Source organism: Ovis aries, chromosome 5 (genome assembly GCF_016772045.2).
Source record: "Ovis aries strain OAR_USU_Benz2616 breed Rambouillet chromosome 5, ARS-UI_Ramb_v3.0, whole genome shotgun sequence".
NCBI lineage: Eukaryota > Metazoa > Chordata > Mammalia > Artiodactyla > Bovidae > Ovis > Ovis aries.
This window is the reverse complement of record NC_056058.1, coordinates 2,587,247-2,611,336: the sequence shown is the minus strand read 5'-3', so window position 1 is coordinate 2,611,336 and position 24,090 is coordinate 2,587,247. Positions and strand designations below refer to the sequence as shown.

At 42.4% G+C, this 24,090-nt stretch overlaps 1 protein-coding gene across 42 annotated transcripts in view; it reads left to right on the top strand.

The window, feature by feature from the left end:
- The window catches only part of OBSCN (obscurin, cytoskeletal calmodulin and titin-interacting RhoGEF), a 231,601-nt gene that overhangs the window by 60,964 nt on the left and 146,547 nt on the right, over nucleotides 1-24,090 (top strand). For 38 of the 42 annotated variants that reach the window (XM_042249479.1, XM_060416153.1, XM_042249476.1 and 35 more), the window contains 3 exons: nucleotides 9,461-9,736; nucleotides 13,387-13,662; nucleotides 17,431-17,706. The exons of 1 other annotated variant lie outside the window; for it this stretch is intronic. In XM_042249479.1, coding sequence (XP_042105413.1) covers nucleotides 9,461-9,736; nucleotides 13,387-13,662; nucleotides 17,431-17,706 — 828 coding nt within the window. The remainder of the gene's footprint in view (nucleotides 1-9,460; nucleotides 9,737-13,386; nucleotides 13,663-17,430; nucleotides 17,707-24,090) is intronic. 3 more of the 42 variants (XM_042249480.1, XM_060416154.1, XM_042249506.1) reach the window with 3 other exon arrangements.

Genomic DNA, 24,090 nt, shown 5'->3' with positions numbered 1-24,090 from the left:
CAAACTCATGTCCATCGAGTCAGTGATGACATCCAACCATTTCATCCTCTGTGGTCCCCTTCTCCTCCTGCTTTCAATCTTTCCCAGCATCAGGGTCTCTTCTAGTGAGTCAGTTCTTTGCATTATATGGCCAAAGTATTGGAGTTTCAGCTTTAGCATCAATCCTTCCAGTGAACATTCAGGACTGATTTGCTTTAGCATTGATTGGTTGGATCTCCTTGCAGTCAAAAGGACTCTCAAGAGTCTTATCCAGCTCCACAGTTCAAAAGCACCAATTCTTCAATACTCAGCCCTCTTTATGGTCCAGAGCTCACATCCATACATGACTACTGGAAAAACCATAGCTTTGACTAAGATGGACCTTTGTCAGCAAAGTAATGTCTATGCTTTTTATTATGCTGTCTAGGTTGGTCATAGCTTTTCTTCCAAGGAGCAAGCATCTTTTAATTTCACGGCTGCAGTCACCATCTGCAGTGATTTTGGAGCCCAAGAAAATAACGTCTCTCACTGTGTCCATTGTTTCCCCATCTATTTGCCATGAAGTGATGTGACTGGATGCTATGATCTTAGTTTTCTGAATGTTGAGTTTTAAGGCAGCTTTTTCACTCTCCTCTTTCAATTTCATCAAGAAGCTCTTTAGTTCTTTGCTTTCTGCCATAAGGGTGGTGTCATCTACATATCTGAGGTTATTAATATTTCTCCCGGCAATCTTGATTCCAGCTTGTGCTTCGTCCAGTCCAGCATTTTGCATGATGTGCTCTGCATGTAAGTTAAAATAAGCAGGGTGACAATATACAGCCTTGACATATACCTTTCCCAATTTAGAACCAGTCTGTTGTTCCATGTTTAGTTCTGTTACTTCTTGACCTACATACAGATTTCTCAGGGGGCAGTTAAGGTGGTCTGGTATTCCCATCTCTTTAAGAATGTTCCACAGTTTATTGTGATCCACACAGTCAAAGGCTTTGGCATAGTCAATAAAGCAGAAGTAGGTGTTTTTCTGGAACTCTTGCTTTTTTTATGATCCAACAGATGTTGGCAGTTTGATCTCTGGTTCCTCTGCTAAGTCGCTGTAGTTGTGTCCGACTCTGTGCAACCCCATAGACGGCAGCCCACCAGGCTCCCCCGTCCCTGGGATTCTCCAGGCAAGAATACTGGAGCGGGTTGCCATTTCCTTCTCTGATGCATGAAAGTGAAAAGTGAAAGTGAAATCGCTCAGTCATGTCCAATTCCTAGTGACCCCATGGACTGCAGCCCACAAGGCTCCTCCGCCCATGGGATTTTCCAGGCAAGAGTACTGGAGTGGGGTGCCATTGAAATCCACCTTGAACATCTGGAAGTTCATGGTTCACATAATGTTAAAGCCCGGCTTGGAGGATTTTGAGCATTACTTTTCTAGCGTGTGAGATGAGTGCAATTGTGTTGTAGTTTGAACATTCTTTGGCATTGCCTCTCTTTGGGATTGGAATGAAAACTGACCTTTTCCAGTCCTGTGGCCACTGCTGAGTTTTCCAAATTTGCTGGCATATTGAGTGCAGCACTTTCACAGCATCATCTTTCAGGATTTGAAACAGCTCAACTGGAATTCCATCACGTCCACTAGCTTTGTTCATAGTGATGTTTCCTAAGGCCCACTTGACTTTGCATTCCAGGATATCTGGCTCTAGGTGAGTGATCACACCATCATGATTATCTGGGTCATGAAGGTCATTTTGTACAGTTCTTCTGTGTATTCTTGCCGCCTCTTCTTAATATCTTCTCCTTTTGTTAGGTCCATACCATTTCTGTCCTTTATTGTGCCCATCTTTGCATGAAATGTTCCCTTGGTATCTCTAATTTTCTTGAAGAGATCTCTAGTCTTTCCCATTCTGTTCTTTTCCTCTATTTCTTTGCACTGATCACTGAGGAAGGCTTTCTTATTTCTCTTTGGTATTCTTTGGAACTCTGCATTCAGTTGGGTATATCTTTCCTTTTCTCCTTTGCCTTTAGCTTCTTTTCTTTTGTCAGCTATTTATAAGACCTCCTCAGACAACCATTTGCCTTTTTGCTTTTCTCCTTCCTGGGGATGGCCTTTATTCCTGCCTTCTGTACAAAATCATGAACCTCCATCCATAGTTCTTCAGGCACTCTGTCTATCAGATCTAGTCCCCTAAATCTATTTTTCATTTCTACTGTAAGGGATTTGATTTAGGTCATACCTGGATGGTCTAGTGGTTTTCCCTACTCTCTTCAATTTAAGTGTGAATTTTGCAATAAGGAGTTCATGATCTGAGCCACAGTCAGCTCCTGGTCTTGTTTTTGCTGACTGTATGGAGCGTCTCCATCTTTAGCTGCAAAGAATATAATCAATCTGATTCGGTATTGATCATCTAGTGATGTCCACATGAAAAGTCTTTTGTGTTGTTGGAAGAGGTAAACTAAAAAAACATCCAGGCTTAAACATGACGCTGAGAAGTCTTTCATTAACAGCAATCTGAAGTCCCAATTGGGAAGAAGGCCTCAGCGGCAGTGCACTCCACAGATGAGACTTCAGATTGCAGTTTGAAGTTTACCTCTTCCAACAACACAAGAGAAGACATACACACAATGAAGTATTACTCAGCTATGAAAAGGAACGCATTTGAATCAGTTCTGATGAGGTGGATGAAACTAGAGCCTGTTATACAGAGTGAAGTAAGTCAGAAAAAGAAACACCAATACAGTATATTAATGCATATATATATGGAATTTAGAAAGATGGTATCAATGATCCTGTATGCAAGGCAGCATAAGAGACACAGATGTAAAGAACAGACTTTTAAACTCTGTGGGAAAAGGCAAGGGTGGGAAATTGTGAGAGAATAGCATTGAAGCATGTATATCACCATATGTGAAATAGATGACCAGTGCAAGTTCAGTGCATGAAGCAGGGCACTCAAAGCCGGTGCTCTGGGACAACCCAGAGAGATAGGGTGGGGAGGGAGGTGGAAGGGGGCTTCAGGATGGAGGGACACATGTGCACCCATGGTTTATTCATGTTAATATATGGCAAAACCCACCACAGTCTTGTAAAGTAACTATCCTCCAATGAAAATAATTAAGCGAAAGCAAAGAGTAACAGTACATATATCACCAAATGGGGCTGACCAGCATCCAGACTTAAACATCATACCGAGAAGTCTCTTGTTAACAGCAATCTGGAGTCCCAGTTGGGAAGAGGGCCTCAGCAGCAGCCCACTCCACTGATGAGACTTCAGATTGCAGTTTGGGGGGCCCCTGCTTATAACCCCAGGCTGCATCATCAGTTTGCATGCAAAAATGCAGCTCTGGTTTCAGTCTAACATTTTTACGGAGCTGTTTGCTTTATCTTGTGAATCAGGATAGGATTTCATTAAACCCGGGCATGAATCCAGGGGCTCAAGAACTCCAAGCCCCACTCCCTTCTTGTCTAAAGTGCCGCCTGACTTAGTGTGCTTGCAGACAGGCAGGAAATGTGGGCAGTGTCCTGGCAGGTCAGAACGAAGGTCAAGGGCCTGCTCTCCTGCTTCTGAAGCCTGAACAGTACTTCCTGCACTGTAATTCCCCTAAGGGGACCCTAGCACTCCCTGATGCCGAACGGTTGCTGTTGAATCACGATGCCGGGATTCTTGGCCCCCGGAGGAGAAGAATTCAATCCGGGGCCAGAGACGAGGCTTGATCTCTCAGAGCTTTTGTGTAATTAAGTTTTATTAAAGTATAAAGGAGATAGAGAAAGCTTCTGACATAGGCATCAGAAGGGGGCAGAAAGAGTACCCCCCTGCTAGTCTTCAGCTGGATGTTATATAGTCACTAGCAGTCTGTTAATGAAAGAAAGGAATGGCTCAAAACTCAGAATGGCACCAGGCCCCTCACCCATAAGATGCATTTTGGGATAATCTTGGCACCAAATGGTTTATCTTGGGCCATATAATGATTAACTTGAATCTTGAAGAAGGGCAGATCACCATACAAATAGTTTCATTTACATAGATTAGAGGAACAATATCTGAGTAGAATATACTGGTTTATCAAGTAGGTTCTGAGCCCAAAAGGAGGAACCGACTTGAAGACTGTGCATTTGGGGTAAATGCATAGTACATTCAGTTCAGTTCAGTTCAGTCGCTCAGTCTTGTCCGACTCTTTGCGACCCCATGAATCGCAGTACACCAGGCCTCCCTGTCCATCACCAACTCCCGGAGTTCACTTAGACTCACGTCCATCGAGTCCGTGATGCCATCCAGCCATCCCATCCTCGGTCGTCCCCTTCTCCTCCTGCCCCCAATCCCTCCCAGCATCAGAGTCTTTTCCAGTGAGTCAACTCTTTGCGTGAGGTGGCCAAAGTACTGGAGTTTCAGCTTTAGCATCATTCCTTCCAAAGAAATCCCAGGGCTGATCTCCTTCAGAATGGACTGGTTGGATCTCCTTGCAGTCCAAGGGACTCTCAAGAGTCTTCTCCAACACCACAGTTCAAAAGCATCAATTCTTCAGTGCTCAGCCTTCTTCACAGTCCACCTCTCACATCCATACATGACCACATGTAAAACCATAGCCTTGACTAGATGGACCTTAGTCGGCAAAGTAATATCTCTGATTTTGAGTATGCTATCTAGGTTGGTCATAACTTTTCTTCCAAGGAGTAAGCGTCTTTTAATTTCATGGCTGCAGTCACCATCTGCAGTGATTTTGAAGCCCCGCAAAAAATAAAGTCTGACACTGTTTCCCCATCTATTTCCCATGAAGTGATGTTAGCATAGCTTAAGATAAACATTTCCATAAGAAAAAGTTGGTTATCTCTAGGTTTGAGAATAGTTAACTTCAGGTGAAACCAGGTATCATGGCAACACAGAATTTTAAGAGAAACCTTTTAAATTTGTATAGAGAAGGGAAAAAAATATCGCTAGTTTGTTTCCTCCTGCCGCTTAAGAGAGATAAAAGTGTCTGACCCTTGCAGGCTGTTTCCTCCGTTTGGAGACCCCTGGCCTTCCTGCCTGTTACCCTCTCAATGCTTGGGGGGCTAAGGCAGGCCTGCGGATACCTGACTTTCCTCCCATCATATGTCTTACCTGAGAGCAATCACATGCCCTCATCTGAAACCTCATACTGGTTCTTGGTTGGCTAGAGGTGTTTCAATATGATGGATCCCAGATTAGGGTACATGTTGGCCACAAAATCTTACTTAGAGTTTTTTCAGGAGTGAACTTTGGATGATGAAATTTGAGATTTCTGGGAGGCCTTCCTTCCTTTTCCTGGATTTAAAAGCTCCGGTTGCCCAAAGGTAGCAAAAACTAGGGCTGTTTTTGTTGTCATGTCCTGGCAAAGGGAAGGAGGAGAGAATGATTAGTGGAGAAACACCTGTGCTATTCAGGGAGATCTTCTTGGATCAAATATGACTTTATTTTTGTCTTCAAAGAGTTTGGATGTTGCAGGTAAGTATTCCCCTTGGCATTACATTGTTGAATTTAGAAGTGGAAAGGAAAAAGTGACTTCCATCACACCATTAGGCATGGCTAATGAAGAGCTACTGTCCTAGCAGCCTCTAACTGGGGAAGCGATCTTTTTAAAAAAATTTTTTTAATTGGTGGAAAATTGCTTTACAATTTTGTGCTGGTTTATGCCATAATACAACATGAATCAATCATAATTATATATATATATTTATATGCCCCTTTCCTCCTGAGCCTCTCTTCCTTCCCCCAACCCCATCCCATCCCTCTAGGTCATCACAGAGCACCAGGCTGGGCTCCTTGTGTTTTTTAGCAAATTCCCCCTATCTGCTTTACACGATTGTATATATATGTTAATGCCACTTTCTCAGTTAGTCCCTCCCTCACCTTCCCTCTCTGTGCCCACAGGTCTGTTCTCTACTAGGATCATTAGTACCATTTCTCTAGATTCTATGTATATTGCGTTAATATACAATACTTGCTTTTCTCTTTCTGACTTACTTCACTCTGTATCGGAGGCTCTGGGTTCATTCACTTCACTACACTTGACTCAAATGCATTCCTTTTTACGGCCGAGTAATATTCCATTCTATAAATGCACCACAGCTTCTTTATCCATTCATCTGTCAGTGAACATCTAGGTTGCTTGCATGTCCTGGCTATTGTAAATAGTGCTTCAGTGAACACTGGGGTACATGTGTCTTTTAGAATTGTGGTTTTTCTCAGGGTATATGACCTATAGTGGGATTGCTGGGTTATTTAGTAGATTTATTCCTAGTTTTTAAAGGAATCTCTGTACTGTTTTCCATAATGGTTGTATCAGTATACATTCCCACCAGCAGTACAAAAGGGTTCACTTTTCTCTACATCCTCTCCAGCATTTACCGTTTGTAGATTTTTTGATGATGGCCATTCTGAGTTGTATGAGGTTTTGATTTGCATTTCTCTAATAATGAGAGATGTTGAGCATCTTTTCACGTTTTCATTGACCATCTGTATTTCTTCTTTGGCGAAATGTCTGTTTAAGGTGTTTCGCCCATTTTTTGATTGAGCTGTTTGTTTGTCTGATATGGAGCTGTATGAGCTGCTAATATATTTTGGTTATTAACCCTTTGTCAGTTGTTTCATTTACAATTATTTTCTCCCATTCTTTTCATCTTGTTTTTAGTTTCCTTTGCCGTGCAAAAGCTTTTAAGTTTAATTAGGTCCCATTAGTTTATTTTTGTTTTTATTAGTCTAGGAGGTGGGTGAAGGAGGATGTTGCTGTGATTTATGCAAAAGAGTATACTGTCTTTGGCTTCCTCTAAGAGCTTTATAGTTTCTGGCCATACGTTTACGTCTTTAATCCATTTTGAGTTTATTTTTGTGTCTGGTTTTAGGAAGTATTCTAGTTTCATTCTTTTACATGTAGCAATCCAGCTTTCTCACCACCACTTATTGAAGAGGCTGTCTTTTCTCATTGTATATTCTTGCCTCCTTTGTCAAAGATTAAGGTGCCCATAGGTGTGTGGGTTTATTTCTGGGCTAATATCTTGTCCCATTGGTTTATATTTCTGTTTCTGTTCCAGTACCATACTGTCTTGATGACTATTAGCTTTGTAGTGTAGTCTGAAGTCAGGAGAGTTGAATTTTCCAGCTCTGTTTTTCTTTCTCAAGATTGCTTTGTCTATTCAAGGAATTTGTGTTTCCATACAAATTATGAAATTTTTTCGTTCTGGTTCTATGGATGTACCATTGGTAGCTTAATAGAGATTACATTGAATCTGTAGATGGCTTTGGGTAGTATGGTAGCTTTCAAAATACTGATTCTTCTAATCTAAGACCATAGTAAATCTCTCCATCTGTTTATGTTGTCTTTGATTTCCTTGATCTGTGTCTTACAGTTTTCCGCATACAGGTCTTATGTTTCTTTAAATAGGTTTATTCCTAGATATTTTATTCTTTTTGTTGCAGTGATGAATGGAACTGTTTCCTTAATTTCTCTTTCTGAATTTTCATTGTTAGTATATAGTAATGCAAGGAATTTCTGTGTGTTAATTTTATATCCTGTGACTTTACTAAATTTGTTGATTAGCTCTGGTAGATTTTTAGTGGTGCTCTTAGGGTTTTATATGTATAGTATCATGACATCTGTAAACAGTGAGTTTTACTTCTTCTTTTCCAATCTGGATTTCTTTTATTTCTTTTTCTTCTTTGTTGCCATGGCGAGGACTTCCAAAACTATATTGAATAATAGTGGTGAGAGTGGGCACCCTTGTCTTGTTCCCAATCTTAAAGTTTCTCATCATTGAGAATAATGTTTGCTGTGGGTTTGTCATATATGGTCTTTATTATGTTGAGGTGTGTTCCTTCTATGCCAATTTCCTGGACAGTTTTTTTTTTTTTCTATCATAAATGGATGTTGAATTTTGTTGAAAGTTTTCTCTGCATCTGTTGAGATGATCATGCTTTTTCTTTCAATTAGTTAACATGGTGTATCACACTGATTGATTTGCATATATTGAAGAATCCTTGTATCCCTGGGATAAATCTCACTTGATCATGATGTATACTTCCTTTAATGTGTTGTTGGATTCTGTTTGCTAGAACTTTGTCGAGGATTTTTGCGTCTCTGTTCATCAGTGATATTGGCCTGTAATTTCCTTTTTTTGTGATTTCTTTGTCTGGCTTTGGTATCAAGCTGATGGTGGCCTCATAGAATCAGTTCAGTCTTTATTTTGTTGCATTTTCCTAACGGCCTGTTTCTTGTGGCTGGAACTTAGGGCAGTCCAAGAAATCAGGTTATTCTTCTGGGAAGAGCATCTTCATGCCAAATAGGGCTGGGCTGCCATGCCATTGACTCCTGGGTGGCAATACCTATCAGGATAGGATGATTTATGGGTGTGTATAGATACCCCAGGTCCCACCATGCATCTTTGTAGAATGTGGTTTTCTGAGAATAGGAGAGAGTGTTCTAAGATAAAACCATTGAAAAATTATGAAATTTGGCTAAATTCTAGTAAACTATATGAAAGAGGACAAAGGAAGATAGAAGTCAGAGTTGTATGACTTGTCAGTCAGTAGGACTAATAATGAAAAGTCAGCCCTGTAGTTCTCCGGTACAGTATACAAAATTTCCTGGAAAACTCTTATTCCATACTTGTGGAGATGATCTTAGAGACAGAAAAAAGAAGATACCATCCATAACTCTCTTCATGTACAGAACATGGCACCAACACCATAATCACACAAGAAAGGTAGGGAGAATGAAATATTTTACACTCAAAGGGATGGAAGCACAATGTGACCCTGTTGAAAGGAAAAACTTTGCTTTATCACAGGTTTTGATCAGAAAGTGAAAATGCGAGTCACACAGTTGGGAATATCCTTAAAACTTACCTATGTGTCATTCTTTGGTATTTAAACCATAAAGAATGGCCAGAGGTGAATCGAGAAAAGGGAGAGCCTACCAAGGGTAAGTGGGCAAAAGATTTGAATAGTGTTACTGGGAAGAAGAAGAAGAAGACAGTAGTGATGAACCCAGTCCTGAGGAAAGGTGTTCAGACAATGACAAAGAAAACCACGGCGAGGTGCAGGCACTCCCAGCAGATTGCCACAAGTTGACAAGAGTAAGAGCAGGCGTGGGTGCTGAGCCTAAGACATCTCCACTGGTTGCAGATGAAAAGTCCCTTGCATAATCCTATGGAGAAGACTGGGGCACTATCTCGGAAGGTTGTGGACATTTGCATTGTGAACCTGCAGATGTCATGAGCAGGGGCAATGCCTTTTTCAACAGCCCCTTTCTCAGGCCAGTTCACACGGATCTGTGGGAGAATGCATGACTTGTGTGACTTGCTGCTGAGAAGGACAAGAGTGTCCTCTGCAAGGCACAGGGCTGGTACAAAACCTGGAAAAGTTTTCAGCTCCATCGCTCCTTCCTACCACCCTGCTTCCCAACTCCCCATCCAGGTCGTCTTTGCCCGGGGCTGCCATCCTGACTGAGATGGGGTCTCTGACCCTGTGTATCCCTCTGTCCTCAGAGCCCTCAGTGGTGTTTGCTAAGGAGCAGCCGGCACGCAGTGAAGTGCAGGCCGTAGCGGGAACCAGTGCCACGCTGAGCTGCGAGGTGGCCCAGGCCCAGACGGAGGTGACGTGGTACAAGGACGGGAAGAAGCTGAGTTCGAGCTCGAAAGTGCGTGTGGAAGCCAAGGGCTGCACCAGGCGGCTGGTGGTGCAACAAGCAGGCAAGGCGGACGTGGGGGAGTACAGCTGCGAGGCTGGGGGCCAGAAGGTCTCCTTCCGCCTCGACGTCACAGGTCAGTTTGGAGGTAGTAAGTTAGCCTTATGTGGAGGTGATGGGACGGGCTTGCACCCCTGACAGACCCGATGGTCTTTCCCCTAGGCTTCATCTCTTTCAGCCTTCTGTCCTCCCACCCCCATTTTCATACCCAAGGCCAGGCAAAGGGCGCTGGATGGGAGGGTGTGAACAGAAGGGAGAAGGGCATCCTATAAAGCCAGAGTGGCGTTTCCACACAGTGACGCACGGCCGTCATTTCCCAGCATCTGCCCGGGGTCGTCTGGGTGTTCCCTGGTGTCTGGGCCTCTGGTTCTGTCTTGCACTTGGGGTCTGATGTAAACCAGATGCCTTTCAACTGTGGGTATGTGAATTTGCTCCTCTTGGCTGTCCTGACAGCTCCTGGATGCCCCACCCAGCAATGCGTTTGGGTTGACATTAGGGAGAGATGGTTGAATTTCTTTAAACCAGGTCCAGGGGGAATTTTTACCACACTGTTGTGCTTGCTTTATCTCGGGAATGAACTATGGATTTGCCAGAGTTTCAGTTTGTTCTGGACACTCTTTCTCCTTGCACTGGATATTGAAATTATCTGTGTATCTCCATGGCTTCTGAGGTGGCTTAGTGGGCAAAGAAGCTGCCTGCAATGCAGGAGACTCAGGTTCCATCCCTGGGTATGCATGGCAACCCACTGCAGTATTCTTGCCTGGAGGATCCCATGGGCAGAGGAGCTTGACGGGTTATAGTCCATGGCGTCACAGAGAGGCGGCTGAAGGGACTGAGCACACAGGCACAGCTACACAGATACACAGGTCTAGGTCTGTTTTTCTTGCAGTTTGTGTGGGAAGTAAACAGAGAGCAGAGGATTGGTTGATGTGTGCCTGAAATACGTACATGTGAGGTCTGGAATTCTCTTTTCAAAGCAGATATTGAGTTCTTTTATCTTCTGTTGGAACAGTCTATGCCAGAACTCTAGTTGGAGTCTTGATTTACAGATTTAGACTTGAAGAGGAATAGTCACTTCTCCTATACGAATATGCATGTATCTTTAAAAAAATGGTATTTTAGGAGAATATGACAATTATTTTCATTGCAGTAAATATGAAAGGCTTGACAAATTAATTAAGTTCTTGGAAAATTATATACCAAGTGACACAGATACACTGGACAACTCAAATAGTCTTAAAACCTTTTAAGTAATTGGAATCATAATGAGAAATCTTCCCACAGAGAAATATTTAATCCCTGTAGTTCCATTGGTAAATTATATAAGCTACTTTAAAAAGAAAAACCGTGTTCATGGAGGTTATTCTGGAGAATAGAAAAATGAGATACAGTCTCTGATTTGTTTCATGTAGATAGCGTAACACTGATACCAATATCTGACAAGGAAAGGGGTGAGGATTGAAATTATTATCAATCTATTATGGATAGCAAGGCCAAAATCTGAAAGAAAACATTATCAGAATAAGTTTAATAATATATTAAGAGGGTAACTGGTAATACGCTGTGCTGAAAGTCATAGTCCAGAAGGGCAAGATTGTTGAAATACCAGAAATGTTAGCAAACCATTCTGTTCATGACATGCAGAATAAAGTATTGGATGAGATTTGGCATTATAAATAGAGAAACAATGTTTAATGAAGTTTGCATCAATTTTTGCCATAAAATTCTTGATGAATTATAAATAAAACAATTCTTTCTTAATTTGATCAATGACTCTGCAGGCAATCCAGCTAATTGCACACAAAAAAGTGAAAGTTTGAAGGCTTTGCTTTGAGATAGAGAACTAGACGAGGAAACCCACTGTTGCTGCTTTTATCCAACATTTTACAGCATAGTTAGGGAAAACATAAAGTAATATAAAAGTGTGAATAAACAAAAGTGGAATTCACAGATAATATGATTTACCCAAAGATAAGTTATGAGACCACCGGATAGTTAAGAATGATTACCGTGGAAGAAGTTAGTAGGAAGAAAACAAACTTTTGTGTCTAACAGTAGCAACAAACATGTTGGAAATGAAATTTTAAAAGAGTTAAAATAGCATCAGAGCAAGCATTTTTTAATTACAAGTCTAATAAAAGGTTCTGAGAAGCTCTGTGGTGGGGAGGATTCTTGGAATTGTTTTGAGAGACAGTCAAGAAGTTCTGAATAGTTTGGTAGAAATCTACAGAAGAATGAAAAATGTTCAATACAAATTAAGATCCAAAAAAAGTTTGTTTAGAGGGGACTTTGAAAATTGACAAGTAAATTGCAAAGACCATGTACAGTCAGTGCACTCTTGACGAGAGCAAATATTTGGTGATATTACCAGATATTAAGACTACTATAAAGCTCTAGTAATGAATACAGTAGTGTCTTGTTGCAAAGATAGACACACAGGCCAGAGCCTCTGGAGAGTGATTTCAGACACGGACCTGAATGACCGCATTTCCCGTCTCCTTTTAAAACATTATGGAATGGTGTAAAGCAGAGAGGCAACATAGTTTTCGTAAATGATACTTGAACCATTTAACCACAGAGAGAAGAGATTAGACCAGTACGTCATACCACACACAGTCAACTCCTGTTGAGTTAGAAACCACAGAATAGAAGCAAAAATCATAGACGTAAATTACTTCAGGATAAAGAATGATTTCTTAGAATACAAGTGTACTAGCCATAATGAAACACATTTGAAATACTTTACTAAAACTAACCATGAAAATTCATCAGAAGTTAGTATAAGTGACTAAAGGGCAAACCACACAGACGTGGAAGACGTTTAGAACATACATACTTGTCAGCGCCTTGCATTTAAATATATAAACATGTCCTCAAAATGACAGAAGATGCTATTGAAAATAGGGCAAAATCTTTGAACAACGATGATACAGAAGAGCAAATACCCGTGAGCAAAAATATCACAAAGGGTTCTTTCCTTTGTGTCATGAGGAAAACGCCAAAGAACGTCACAGGAGGCACACTCACTCCCACCAGATGGCCAGCATGCGAGTGGGCAGGAGTGGAGCCTTAGCAAGTCCTGGTCACTGTGATGGAACATGTACATTTCTGTGTGGAAGGCGGGGCTTCATCTAGGAACGCCCCCGTCATGACCCCGCAGTTCCCATCCTATTCGTAAGTGGGCAAAAGATCTGAATAGTGTCACCAGGAAGAAAAAACAATAATGGTGACCCCTGGGGAAAAGGTGCTTGCTTCTTCGTTCCTCAGACAATGACAGAGAAAGCCTCAGGGAGGTGTAAGCACTCTCCCCAGATTGCCACCAGTTGGCAATGGTAAAAGTGGGCAAAGGTGCCCGCCTCAGACATCTAAACGGACTGCAGGTGAAGAGTTCCAAGGATAATGTTATGAAAGGACTGACACCATCTGGGAGGGTTGGGGAACACACGCCAGGCATGAGCAGGGAACAAGCCTGTTCCAGTGGCCGCCCCGTCCTGCAATAGCTCACATGGATGGACCCAGAGGAGAATTCATAAACATGCCACTTGCTGCTCAGAAAGTTTGGGTGACCTCGGCAGAGCACAGGGCTGATGTGGAGCCTGAAAATTCCCTAGCTCTGTTGCTGCTTCTTACTCCACCCACAACTAACGCCCCATCCTATTCTTTGCCTGGTGCTGCCACCGTAATGAGATCGGGTCTCTGACCCTGTGTATCCCCCTCTGTCCCCAGAACCCTCGGTGGTGTTCGCCAAGGAGCAGCCGGCACGCAGTGAAGTGCAGGCCGTGGCGGGGGCGAGCGCCACGCTGAGCTGCGAGGTGGCCCAGGCCCAGACAGAGGTGACGTGGTACAAGGACGGGAAGAAGCTGAGTTCAAGCTCGAAAGTGCGTGTGGAGGCCACGGGCCGCGGGCGGCGGCTGGTGGTGCAGCAGGCGGGCAAGGCGGACGCCGGGGAGTACAGCTGCGAGGCCGGGGGCCAGAAGGTGTCCTTCCACCTGGACGTCACAGGTCAGTCCTGGAGGGGGCGCTGAGCTGGCCCGTGCAGGTGATGAGGGCACTGGCTTCCAGCCGCACCAGACTTGTGTAGTCGCCTGTAATCTTTAGGATTTCACACCTTCCAGTCATCTATGTCCCATCTTCATACCGCTTTTGGCTCCAGGGAAGGCTGCATCGGGAGGGTTCTTGTGGAGAGAAGAGGGCCTGTTTGTGTCCATCTGATTCCTGCCAGTGAGGCTCAGTCACACTGTCTTATTAGCACCTGCCCAGAACTTTCCTGTTGTTCCTGCTGTTAGGACCCTGGCTCTCCCTGATGTTTGGGGGCTGCGGTAGGCCTGGGCTATAATTGGCTCCTCCTATCATATGTCTTTCCTGAGAACCGGTAGTCACCCTCATCTATAACCTCATGCTGGTCTCAGCTGGCCAGGGGTGTTTCAGTTTGGTCGATCCTGGATTAAGGAAAATATTGGCCACACAGTCCTACTTGGAATTCTCTTGGAAGTAAACTTTGGATGATGAAATTTGAGGTTTCTGGGATTCCTTTTCCTCTATAGAGAAGGTCTGGTTGCTGGTAGGGACCAAGAAATAGGCGACTTTTTGTTGTCACTGCCTTGTGAAAGGAAGAAAGAAATGATGATGGTAGAGGGTCACCTGTGCTATTTAGGGTGATCTTCTTAGATAAAATATGGTTTTCCTTTGTTTTGAAAAAGGTTGGATGTTTCAGGTAAGTATTCCTCTTGGCATGAGATTGAAGAATTTAGGAATGGAAAGGAAAAAGTCATTTCTACCTCATCAGTGTGGATTGTTAAGAAGAAGTTACTGTCCTGCAAGCCTCTGATTGGCAAAGCAGTGTTTCTTTCCTTGCATTTTCCTAGTGGTCACTGAGTGTCTCTGTCTCATGGCTGAAACATCGGGCAGTCTAAGGAATCAGGTTATTCTTCTTCTGGGAAGAAAGTCTTCATGCAGAATAGGGGTGGGCTTCCATGCCACACTGACTCCTAGGTGGCAACCCCTAAGAGTTTGAGATCGTGCCAGTATAACAGGATGTGTGGGTGTGTATATCCCCAGGTTCCAGCATGCATCTTTGTAGAATGTGGTTTCTGAAGCACATTGAAGAGTACTTTAAGGTAAAAACCTTTGAAATATTGTAAAATGTGTCCGCTGCTGCTGCTGCTAAGTTGCTTCAGTCGTGTCCGACTCTGTGCGACCCCATAGACGGCAGCCCACCACGCTCCCCTGTCGCTGTGGGCTGCCATTTCCTTCTCCAGTGCATTAATCTGAAACCTAGTAAAATATCTGAAGATCAGACATGCAAAGATAGAGAAAACTCAAAGAGCTGGATGACTTGTACTTGTAGTCAATAAGACAAATAATGAAAGGCTTGTCAGCCTTGTAGTTAGTTCTCTGGTAAACTGTATAAAATATTCAGGAAATTGTTATTCCATGCTTGGAGATGGTCCTAGACAGAGAAGAATGAGGTACCCTCCATAACTGTTCATGTACAGAACATAACATTGGTACCAAAATCACTCCAGAAAGCCAAAGGGAGGATGACATACCAGACCAATCTACTGAGAGTATCAAAATTATGAATTTAAGTGTTAACAAAATGAATTCAGCAGTGTATCCAGGGGTAGAGATCAGTGGTGAAAGTCTTAGTTCAGGATTGCATGTTGTATTAATGTTGACAAGGTTGATAGGTAGCTTGACGTTGGATTGAATGCACAAAGATCATCTCGTGTACAGAATCAAATGGTTGATTAAACTTGCTTGTCTTATACTGAGACAAAATGTTTGACAAAATTGAGCATCAGTTTCTGTTGTAAAATTCTTAGTAGACTATAAAAAAGATATCTTCTTTTTAATGTTATTGCATTGTGGCAAAAACAACAACAACATCCCACTCATGGTATACCTGGCAATCTTTGATGTGAGGGATGGCACATTCAGGCCCCTCTACCCACTGAGTTCAGTAAGGAGGAGAATAAAATCATTGGCAAGGAGTTTTGAAAAACTAAAGATGGAATTTGGTGTGATGTTCAACTCAGACAATCTCAGAGATAAATGATTAGATTGCATCTGTTTGTTTTTTTAAATATTAATTTATTTATTTTATTTGGAGGATAATTACTTTACAGTATCGTATTGGTTTTGCCGTACATTGACATGAATCCGCCACAGGTGTACATGTGTTCCCCATCCTGAACCCCCTCCCACCTCCCTCCCCATCTCCTCTCTTTTTGAGTAAGCTAAGTGTGTGAAAACAAATCAGTATGCGGAAATTATTTCTACATCTGAGTCCTGGCAGGGACCACGTGGAAAATTAAATTTGTGTGAAAGACTTAGACTAGCACAACTGTATCATGTTTCTAATTTCCAGGCCTGAGGAAAGTTGCTAAGGGTCTGTGTGTGAGACATTATTCAAGATTCTTGAGAGGCAGTCAGAGGTTGAAACAGATGGATAGAAATAAAAGGGGAAAAATTCAAAGATGTTTATTAACAATCAAAATCGAAACCAGTGTTTTTGCGGGTGGGTCAGATGAAGGAAAAACAGGCAGATTCATAGGTAAGGCACAGCCAATGTGTTGTTTTCTTGCAGAAAATCAGGGTGGGAGTCTTTACTGGGACGTGATGTTAAGAATTATCATAAGGCTAAAGTTCTGAAGACAAGGGGGTCCCAGTGTGGGGATAGTTACCACACTGGAGGGACAGAAACCTGAGTTCAGAAACAATTCACAAATGACTTCCCGGCACCACCGTCCCTCCCTCACCAGTACCTTTCGATTGTTACTATGTTGTCTGTTTAGGAAGTCGAGGGAGAATGTTGTAGCAAGAAATGGTGGGTGGATCACTGAACCACACAGAACGCTTAAATTGTACTAACAATTCACACCATACACAGAAGTCAACTCAGGGTGAGTTAGAAACCTCAGAGTAAAGGGTAAAACCAAAAAAACCCTCAGATAATAACATGGTTTCTTCAAAGACTCAGCGTAAAGAAAGATTTCTTAAGTAGAACACAAATGCTTTAAATGCAAAGGGAAGAAATGGACATTGTCACACTATTGGAAGGAAAAACTTTGACTTAACACAGGACTGGAGCAGAGTATGAGTATACGAGTCACATGGCTGGGAATATGCTTAAAATTTACCTGTTGGCACATAAATGTGTAAAAATAGGCCAGAGTTGAATCAACAAAAGAGAGTGCCTACTAGTGGCAAGTGGGCAAAAGATTTGACTCATGTCAGGACGAAGAAAACAGTAATGGCAAGCCCAGTCCTAAGGGGAAGGTGCAACGCTTCTTCATTCCTCAGACGATGAGAGCCACAGGGAGGTGCAAGCACCCCCCCAGATTGCCACCAGCTGACAGTACTAAGGGTAGGCAAGGGGGCCGAGCCGCAACCATCTCCACGGACTGTGGGTGAAAAGTTTCCGCATAATTGTATGGAGAAGACAGGGGCACCATCTAGAAAGGATGGGGAGTCGTTGCGTTGAGACCTGCAGATGTCATGAGCAGAGAACAAGTCTGTTCTCAGGACCTCCCACCCAGGACCTCCTTGCAGGGACCTGAGGGAGAATGCATAAATCATGTCCCTGTTGCTGAGAAAGGCAGGGGTCCTCTGCAGGGCACAGGGCTGGTGCAGAGCCTGAGAAGTCTCCAGCTCCACCATCCTCCTGCCCAGCCCCCCACCACCTCCCCATCCAGGTTGTCTTTGTGCAGGGCTGCCATCCTGACTGAGTTGGGGTCTCTGACCCCGTGTATCCCCCTCTGTCCCCAGAGCCCTCAGTGGTGTTCGCCAAGGAGCAGCCAGCACGCAGTGAAGTGCAGGCCGTGGCGGGGGCGAGTGCCACGCTGAGCTGCGAGGTGGCCCAGGCCCAGACGGAGGTGACGTGGTACAAGGACGGCAAGAAGCTGAGTTCGAGCTCGAAAGTGCGTGTGGAAGCCAAGGGCTGCACCAGGCGGCTGGTGGTGCAGCAGGCGGGCAAGGCGGACGCCGGGGAGTACAGCTGCGAGGCCGGGGGCCAGAAGGTGTCCTTCCACCTGGACGTCACAGGTCAGTCCTGGAGGAGGGCGCTGAGCTGGCCCGTGCAGGTGATGAGGGCTACCTGCCTCACTGGACATGTGTGCGCTTGCCTGGATCCTCCATCTCTTCAATCCTCCCTGTCTTCCATGTCCCCACGTGGTCCCCGTTTTGGCTGGGGGAGCATGTAAAGGGAGGGTGCACTTGCAAAGAGGAGGGATTGTTTCTGTCCGCCTGTTTCCATGCAGTGAGGCTCAATGGCAGTGTCCTAGCACCTGCCCAGAACCTTTCTCATGTTCCTGCTGTTGGGACCCTGCCTTTCCCTGATGCCTGGGGGCTGAGGTAGGCCTGGAGATAGCTTACTTTCCTCCCATCATCTGTCTTTTCTGAGAACAAGCACACGCCGTCATGCTGGTCCTGGTTGACCAGTGGTGTTTCAGTTTGAAGGATCTTGGATTAGGGGAAAGTTTGGCCACACAATCCTCATTGGCCTTCTCCCAGAAGTGAACTTTGAATTATGAACTTTGAGGTTTCTGGAAGGCCCTTCTTTCCTTTTCCTGGATGTAGAAGCTCCAGTTGTCCATAGATAGAAAAAAATAGACAGGTTTTAGCGTCACTTCCTTTCAACGGGAAGAAACAGAGGACGATTGATAGAAGTCGGTTCTGCTACTTTGGGTGATCTTCTTCGATCAAAGATGCCGTTGCCTTTGTCTCCCAACAGACTCTGAGTTCCATGTCAGTATTCCTGTCGGTGTTACATTGATGAATTTAGAAATGGAAAGGAAAAAGTCGCAGCTGCCACGTCAATCGGCGTTGCCAATGAGGACTTAGTGCCCTAGCAGCCTCTGACTGGCAAAGCAGTCTTCATTCCGTTGCATTTTCATAGTGGTCAGGAGGAGCCTCTGCCCCTCATGCACAGGACAGTCTAAAAAATCAGGTTACTCTTCTGGGAAGATGGTCTTCGTGCCAATATAGAAATGGCCTGCCATCCCATTTTTTTTTTCTTTTTTTAAAAAAAATTAATTTTAATTGAAAGATAATTGCTTTATAGAGTTTCATTGTTTTCTGCCAGACATCAACACGAATCAACCATAGGTATACATGTGTCCCCTCCCTCTTGAACTTCCCTCCCATCTCCCACCCCATCCCACCCCTCTAGGTTGATACAGAGCCCCTGTTTGAGTTCCCTGAGACATACCGAAATTTCCTGTTGGCTATGTATTTTGCATATGGTAATGTACGTTTCCGTGTTACCCTCTCCATACATCTCACCCTCTCTTCCCCTCTGCCTGTGCCCATAAATCTGTTCTCTATGTCTGTGTCTCCATGTTACCCCGCAAATAGGTTCATCAGCACCGTCTTTCTAGATTCCATGTATGTATGTTAGTGTACGATATTTATCTTTCTCTGTCTGGCTTACTTTGCTCTATAATAGGCTCTAGGTTCATCCACCTCAGAACAGACTCAGATGCGTTTCTTTCTATGGCTGAGTGGTGTTCCGTTGTGTGTACGTAATACGCCTTCTTACCCATTCATCTGTCGATGGACATCTAGGTTGCTTCCATGTTCTAGCAATTGTAAAAGGTGCTGTAATGAACACTGGAGTACATGTGTCTTTTTCAGTCTTGGTTTCCTCAGGGTATATGCCTAAGAGTGGGATTGCCGGGTCATATGGTGATGTTTCTCTTAAGGACTCTTCATACCATCCTCCATAGTGGCTGCATCAATTTACATTCCCACCAACAGTGCAGGAGCATTCCCTTTTCTCCACACCCTCTCCCGTATTTATTGTTTGTAGACTTTTTGATGAGGGCCATTCTGATTGGTGTGAGGTGATATCTTACTGTAGTTTTGATTTGATTTTTCTAACAATGAGCGATGTTGAGCATCTTTTCATGTGTTAGCCATCTGTATGTCTCCTTTGGAGAAATGTCTGTTTAGGTCTTTTCCCCACTTTTTGATTGGGTGAGTTGTTTGCTTTTCTGGCATTGAGTTGTATGAGCTGCTTGTATATTTTGGAAATTAATCCTTTGTCAGTTGTTTCATTTGCTGTTATTTTCTCCTATTCTGAGGGGTGTCTTTTCACCTTGCTTATAGTTTCCTTTGCTGTGCAAAAGCTTTTAAGTTTCACTCAGTTCCACTTGTTTACTTTTGTTTTTATTTCCATTACTCTGGGAGGTGGGTCATAGAAGATCTTGCTTTGATTTATGTCATCGAGTGTTCTACCTATGTTTTCCCCTAAGAGTTTTATAGTTTCTGATCTTGCATTTAGGTCTTCAATCCATTTTGAGTTTATCTTTGTGTATGGTGTTAGGAAGTGTTCTAATTTCATTCTTTTACAGGTAACTGTCCAGTTTCCCGGCACTACTTACTGAAAGAGGCTATCTTTGTACCATTGTATATTCTTGCCTCCTTTGTCAAAAATAAGGTACCATAGGTGCATAGGTTTATTTATGGGCTGTATATCTTGTTCCACTGGTCTATATTTCTGTTTTTGTGCCAGTACCATACTGTCTTGATGACTGTAGCTTTGTAGTATAATCTGAAGTCAGGAAGGTTGATTCCTCCAGCTCCATTCATCTTTCTCAAGACTGTTTTGGCTGTTTGGCATCTTTTGTGTTTCCATATGAATTGTGAAATTTTTTGTTGTAGTTCTCTGAAAAATGCCATTGGTATGACAGGGATCACATTGAATCTGTAGATTGCATTTGGTAGTATAGTCATTTTGACAATACTAATTCTTTCTATCCAGGAACATGGAATATCTCCCCATCTGTTTATGTTATCTTTGATTTCTTTCATCAGTGTCTTATAATTTTCTCTATACAGCTCTTTTGTCGCCTTAGGTGGGTTTATTCCTAGACATTTTATTATTTTTGTTGCAATGGTGAATGGGATTGATTCCTTAATTTCTCTTTCTGATCTTTCATTGTTAGTATGTATGAATGCACATGATTTCTGTATATTGAGTTTGTATCCTACGACTTTGCTAAATTCACTGATTATCTTTAGTAATTTTCTGATAATATCTTTAGGGTTTTCTATGTGTAGTATCATGTCATCTGCAAACAGTGACAGATTTACTTCTTTTTGTCTGATTTGAATTCCTTTTATTTCTTTTTATTCTCTGATTGCTGTAGCTAGGACTTCCAGAACTATGTTGAGTAATAATGGTGAAAGTGGACACCCTTGCCTTGTTCCTGATCTTAGGGGGAATGCTTTCAGTTTTTCACCATTGGAAATAATGGTTGCTGGAGGCTTATCATATATGGCCTTTACTGTGGTGAGGTAGGTTCCTTCTATGCCCATTTTTTGAAGAGTTCTAATCATAAATGGGTGCTGAATTTTGTCAAAGGCTTTTTCTGCATCTATTGAGATTATCATGTGGTTTTTATCTTTCAGTTTGTTAGTACAGTGTAACACATTGATTTGTGTGTACTGAAGAATCCTTGCATCCCTGGAATAAACCCAACTTGATCATGGTTATGAGATTTTTAATGCGTTGTTGAATTCTGTTTGCTAGTTTGTCGAGGATTTTTGTATCTATTTTCATCAGTGATATTGGCCTGTAGTTTTCTTTGTCTGGTTTTGGTATCAGGGTGATGGTGGCCTCATAGAATGAGTTTGGAAGTGTTCCTTCCTCTGCAATTTTTTGAAAGGGTTTTAGAAGAATAGGTATTAGCTCTTCTCTATGTGTTTGATTAGAATTCACCTGTGAAGCCATCTGGTCCTGATGTTTGTTTTTTTGGGAGATCTTTGATCACAGTTTTGATTTCAGTGCTTGTAACTGGGTTGTTCATTATTTCTGTTTCTTCCTGGTTCAGTCTTAGAAGATTTAACTTTTCTAAGAATCTGTCCATTTCTTCCAGTTTATCCATTTTATTGCCCTAAAGTTGCTCATTAAGAGTCTCTCATAATCCTTTGTATTTCTGCATTGTTGGAACCTCTCCTTTTTCATTTCTAATTTTGTTGACTTGATTCTTCTCTCTCTCTTTCTTGATGAATCTGGCGAAAGGTTTATCAATTTTGTTTATCTCCTCAAAGAATGAGCTTTTAGTTTAATTAATTTTTACTATTGTTTCTTTCATTTCTTTTCATTTATTTCTGCTCTGATCTTTGTGATTTCTTTCCTTCTGCTGATTTTTTTTGTTTGTTTTTCTTTTCCCAGTTATTTTAGGTGTAAAGTTAGGTTGTCTGTTCAATGTTTTTCTTGTTTCTTGAGGTAGGATTGTCTTGCTATAAACTTCCCTCTTAACTGCTTTTGCAGAATTTTTTGATTTCCCTTTTGATTTCTTCTGTAACCTGTTCATTATTTTGAAACATATTGTTTAATCTCCATGTGTTGTGTTTTTTGCAGTTTTTTTTTTCCTTATAATTGATAGCTAGTCTCATAGAGTTGTGGTCAGAAAAGATGCTTGATATGATTTCAGTTTTCTTAAATTCCTGAGTTTTGATTTGTGACCCAAGATGTGGTCTATCCTGGAGAATGTTCCATGTGCACTTGAGGAGAAGGTGGATTCTTCTGAATTTGGATGGAATGTCCTGAAGACATCAATGAGATCCATCTCATCTAATGTATCATTTAAGACTTGTGTTTCCTTATTAATTTTCTGTTTTGATGATCTGTCCATTGGTGTGAGTGGGGTGATAAAGTCTCCTGCTCTTATTGTGTTTCTGTCAGTTTCTCCCTTTATGTCATTTAGTGTTTGTCTTGTATACTGAGGTGCTCCTTAGTTCAGTTCAGTTCAGTCGCTCAATCGTGTCTGACTCTTTGTGACCCCATGAATCACAGCACGCCAGGCCTCCCTGTCCATCACCAACTCCCGGAGTTCACTCAGACTCGTGTCCATTGAGTCAGTGATGCCATCCAGCCATCTCATCCTCGGTCGTCCCCTTCTCCTCCTGCCCTCAATCCCTCCCAGCATCAAAGTCTTTTCCAATGAGTCAACTCTTCGCATGAGGTGGCCAAAGTACTGGAGTTTCAGCTTTAGCATCATTCCTTCCAAAGAAATCCCAGGGCTGATCTCCTTCAGAATGGACTGGTTGGATGTCCTTGCAGTCCAAGGGACTCTCAAAAGTCTTCTCCAACACCACAGTTCAAAAGCATCAATTCTTCAGTGCTCAGCCTTCTTCACAGTCCACCTCTCATATCCATACATGACCACATGTAAAACCATAGCCTTGACTAGACGGACCTTTGTTGGCAAAGTAATGTCTCTGCTTTTGAATATGCTATCTAGGTTGGTCATAACTTTTCTTCCAAGGAGTAAGTGTCTTTTAATTTCATGGCTGCAGTCACCATCTGCAGTGATTTTGGAGCCCAAAAAATAAAGTCTGACACTGTTTCCACTGTTTCCCCATCTATTTTCCATGAAGTGATGGGACCGGATGCCATGATCTTTGTTTTCTGAATGTTGAGCTTTAAGCCAACTTCTTCACTCTCCTCTTTTACTTTCATCAAGAGGCTTTTTAGTTCCTCTTCACTTTCTGCCATAAGGGTGGTGTCATCTGCTATCTGAGGTTATTGATATTTCTCCCAGCAGTCTTGATTCCAGCCTGTGTTTCTTCCAGTCCTGGAGCATAGATATTTATAATTGTTACATCTTCCTCTTGGATTGATCCCTTGATCATTGTGTAGCACGCTTCCTTATCTCTTGTAATATTCTTTATTTCAAGGTCTATTTTGTCTGATATGAGGATTGCTACTCCAGCTTTCTTTTGCTTCCCATCTGCATGGAATATATTTTCCCATCCTCTCACTTTCAGTCTATAAGTGTCTTTAGGTGTGAAGTGGGTTTCTTATAGACAGCATATGTATGGGTCGTGATTTTGTATCCATTCAGCTAGTCTGTGTCTTTCGGTTGGACCATTTAATACATCTAAATTTAAAGTAATTATTGATATATATGTTCCTGTTTCCATTTTCTTAATTGTTTGTGGTTTGTTTCTGCACATCTTTTCTTATTTTGTGTTTCCTGACTATATAAGTCCCTTTAACATTTATTATAAAGCTGATTTAGTGGTACTGAATTCTCTTGACTTTTGCTTGTCTGTAAAGCTTTTGATTTCTCCATCAATTTTGAATGAAATTCTTGCCAGGCAGAATAATCTTGGTTGTAGATTTTTCCCTTTTAGTACTTTAAATATATCCTGCCATTCCCTTTTGGCCTGCAGAGTTTCTGCTGAAAGATCAACTGGTAAACATAGGGGTTCCCCTTGTATGTTACTTGTTGCTTTTCCCTTGCTGCTTTTAATATTCCTCCTTTGTGTTTAGTCTTTGTTAGTTTGATTAATATGTGTCCTGGCATGTTTCTCTTCAGGTTTATCCTGTATGGGAGTCTTTGTGCCTCTTGGACTTGATTGACTATTTCCTTTTCAGTGCTGGGGAAATTTTCAACTATAATCTCTTAAAAATTT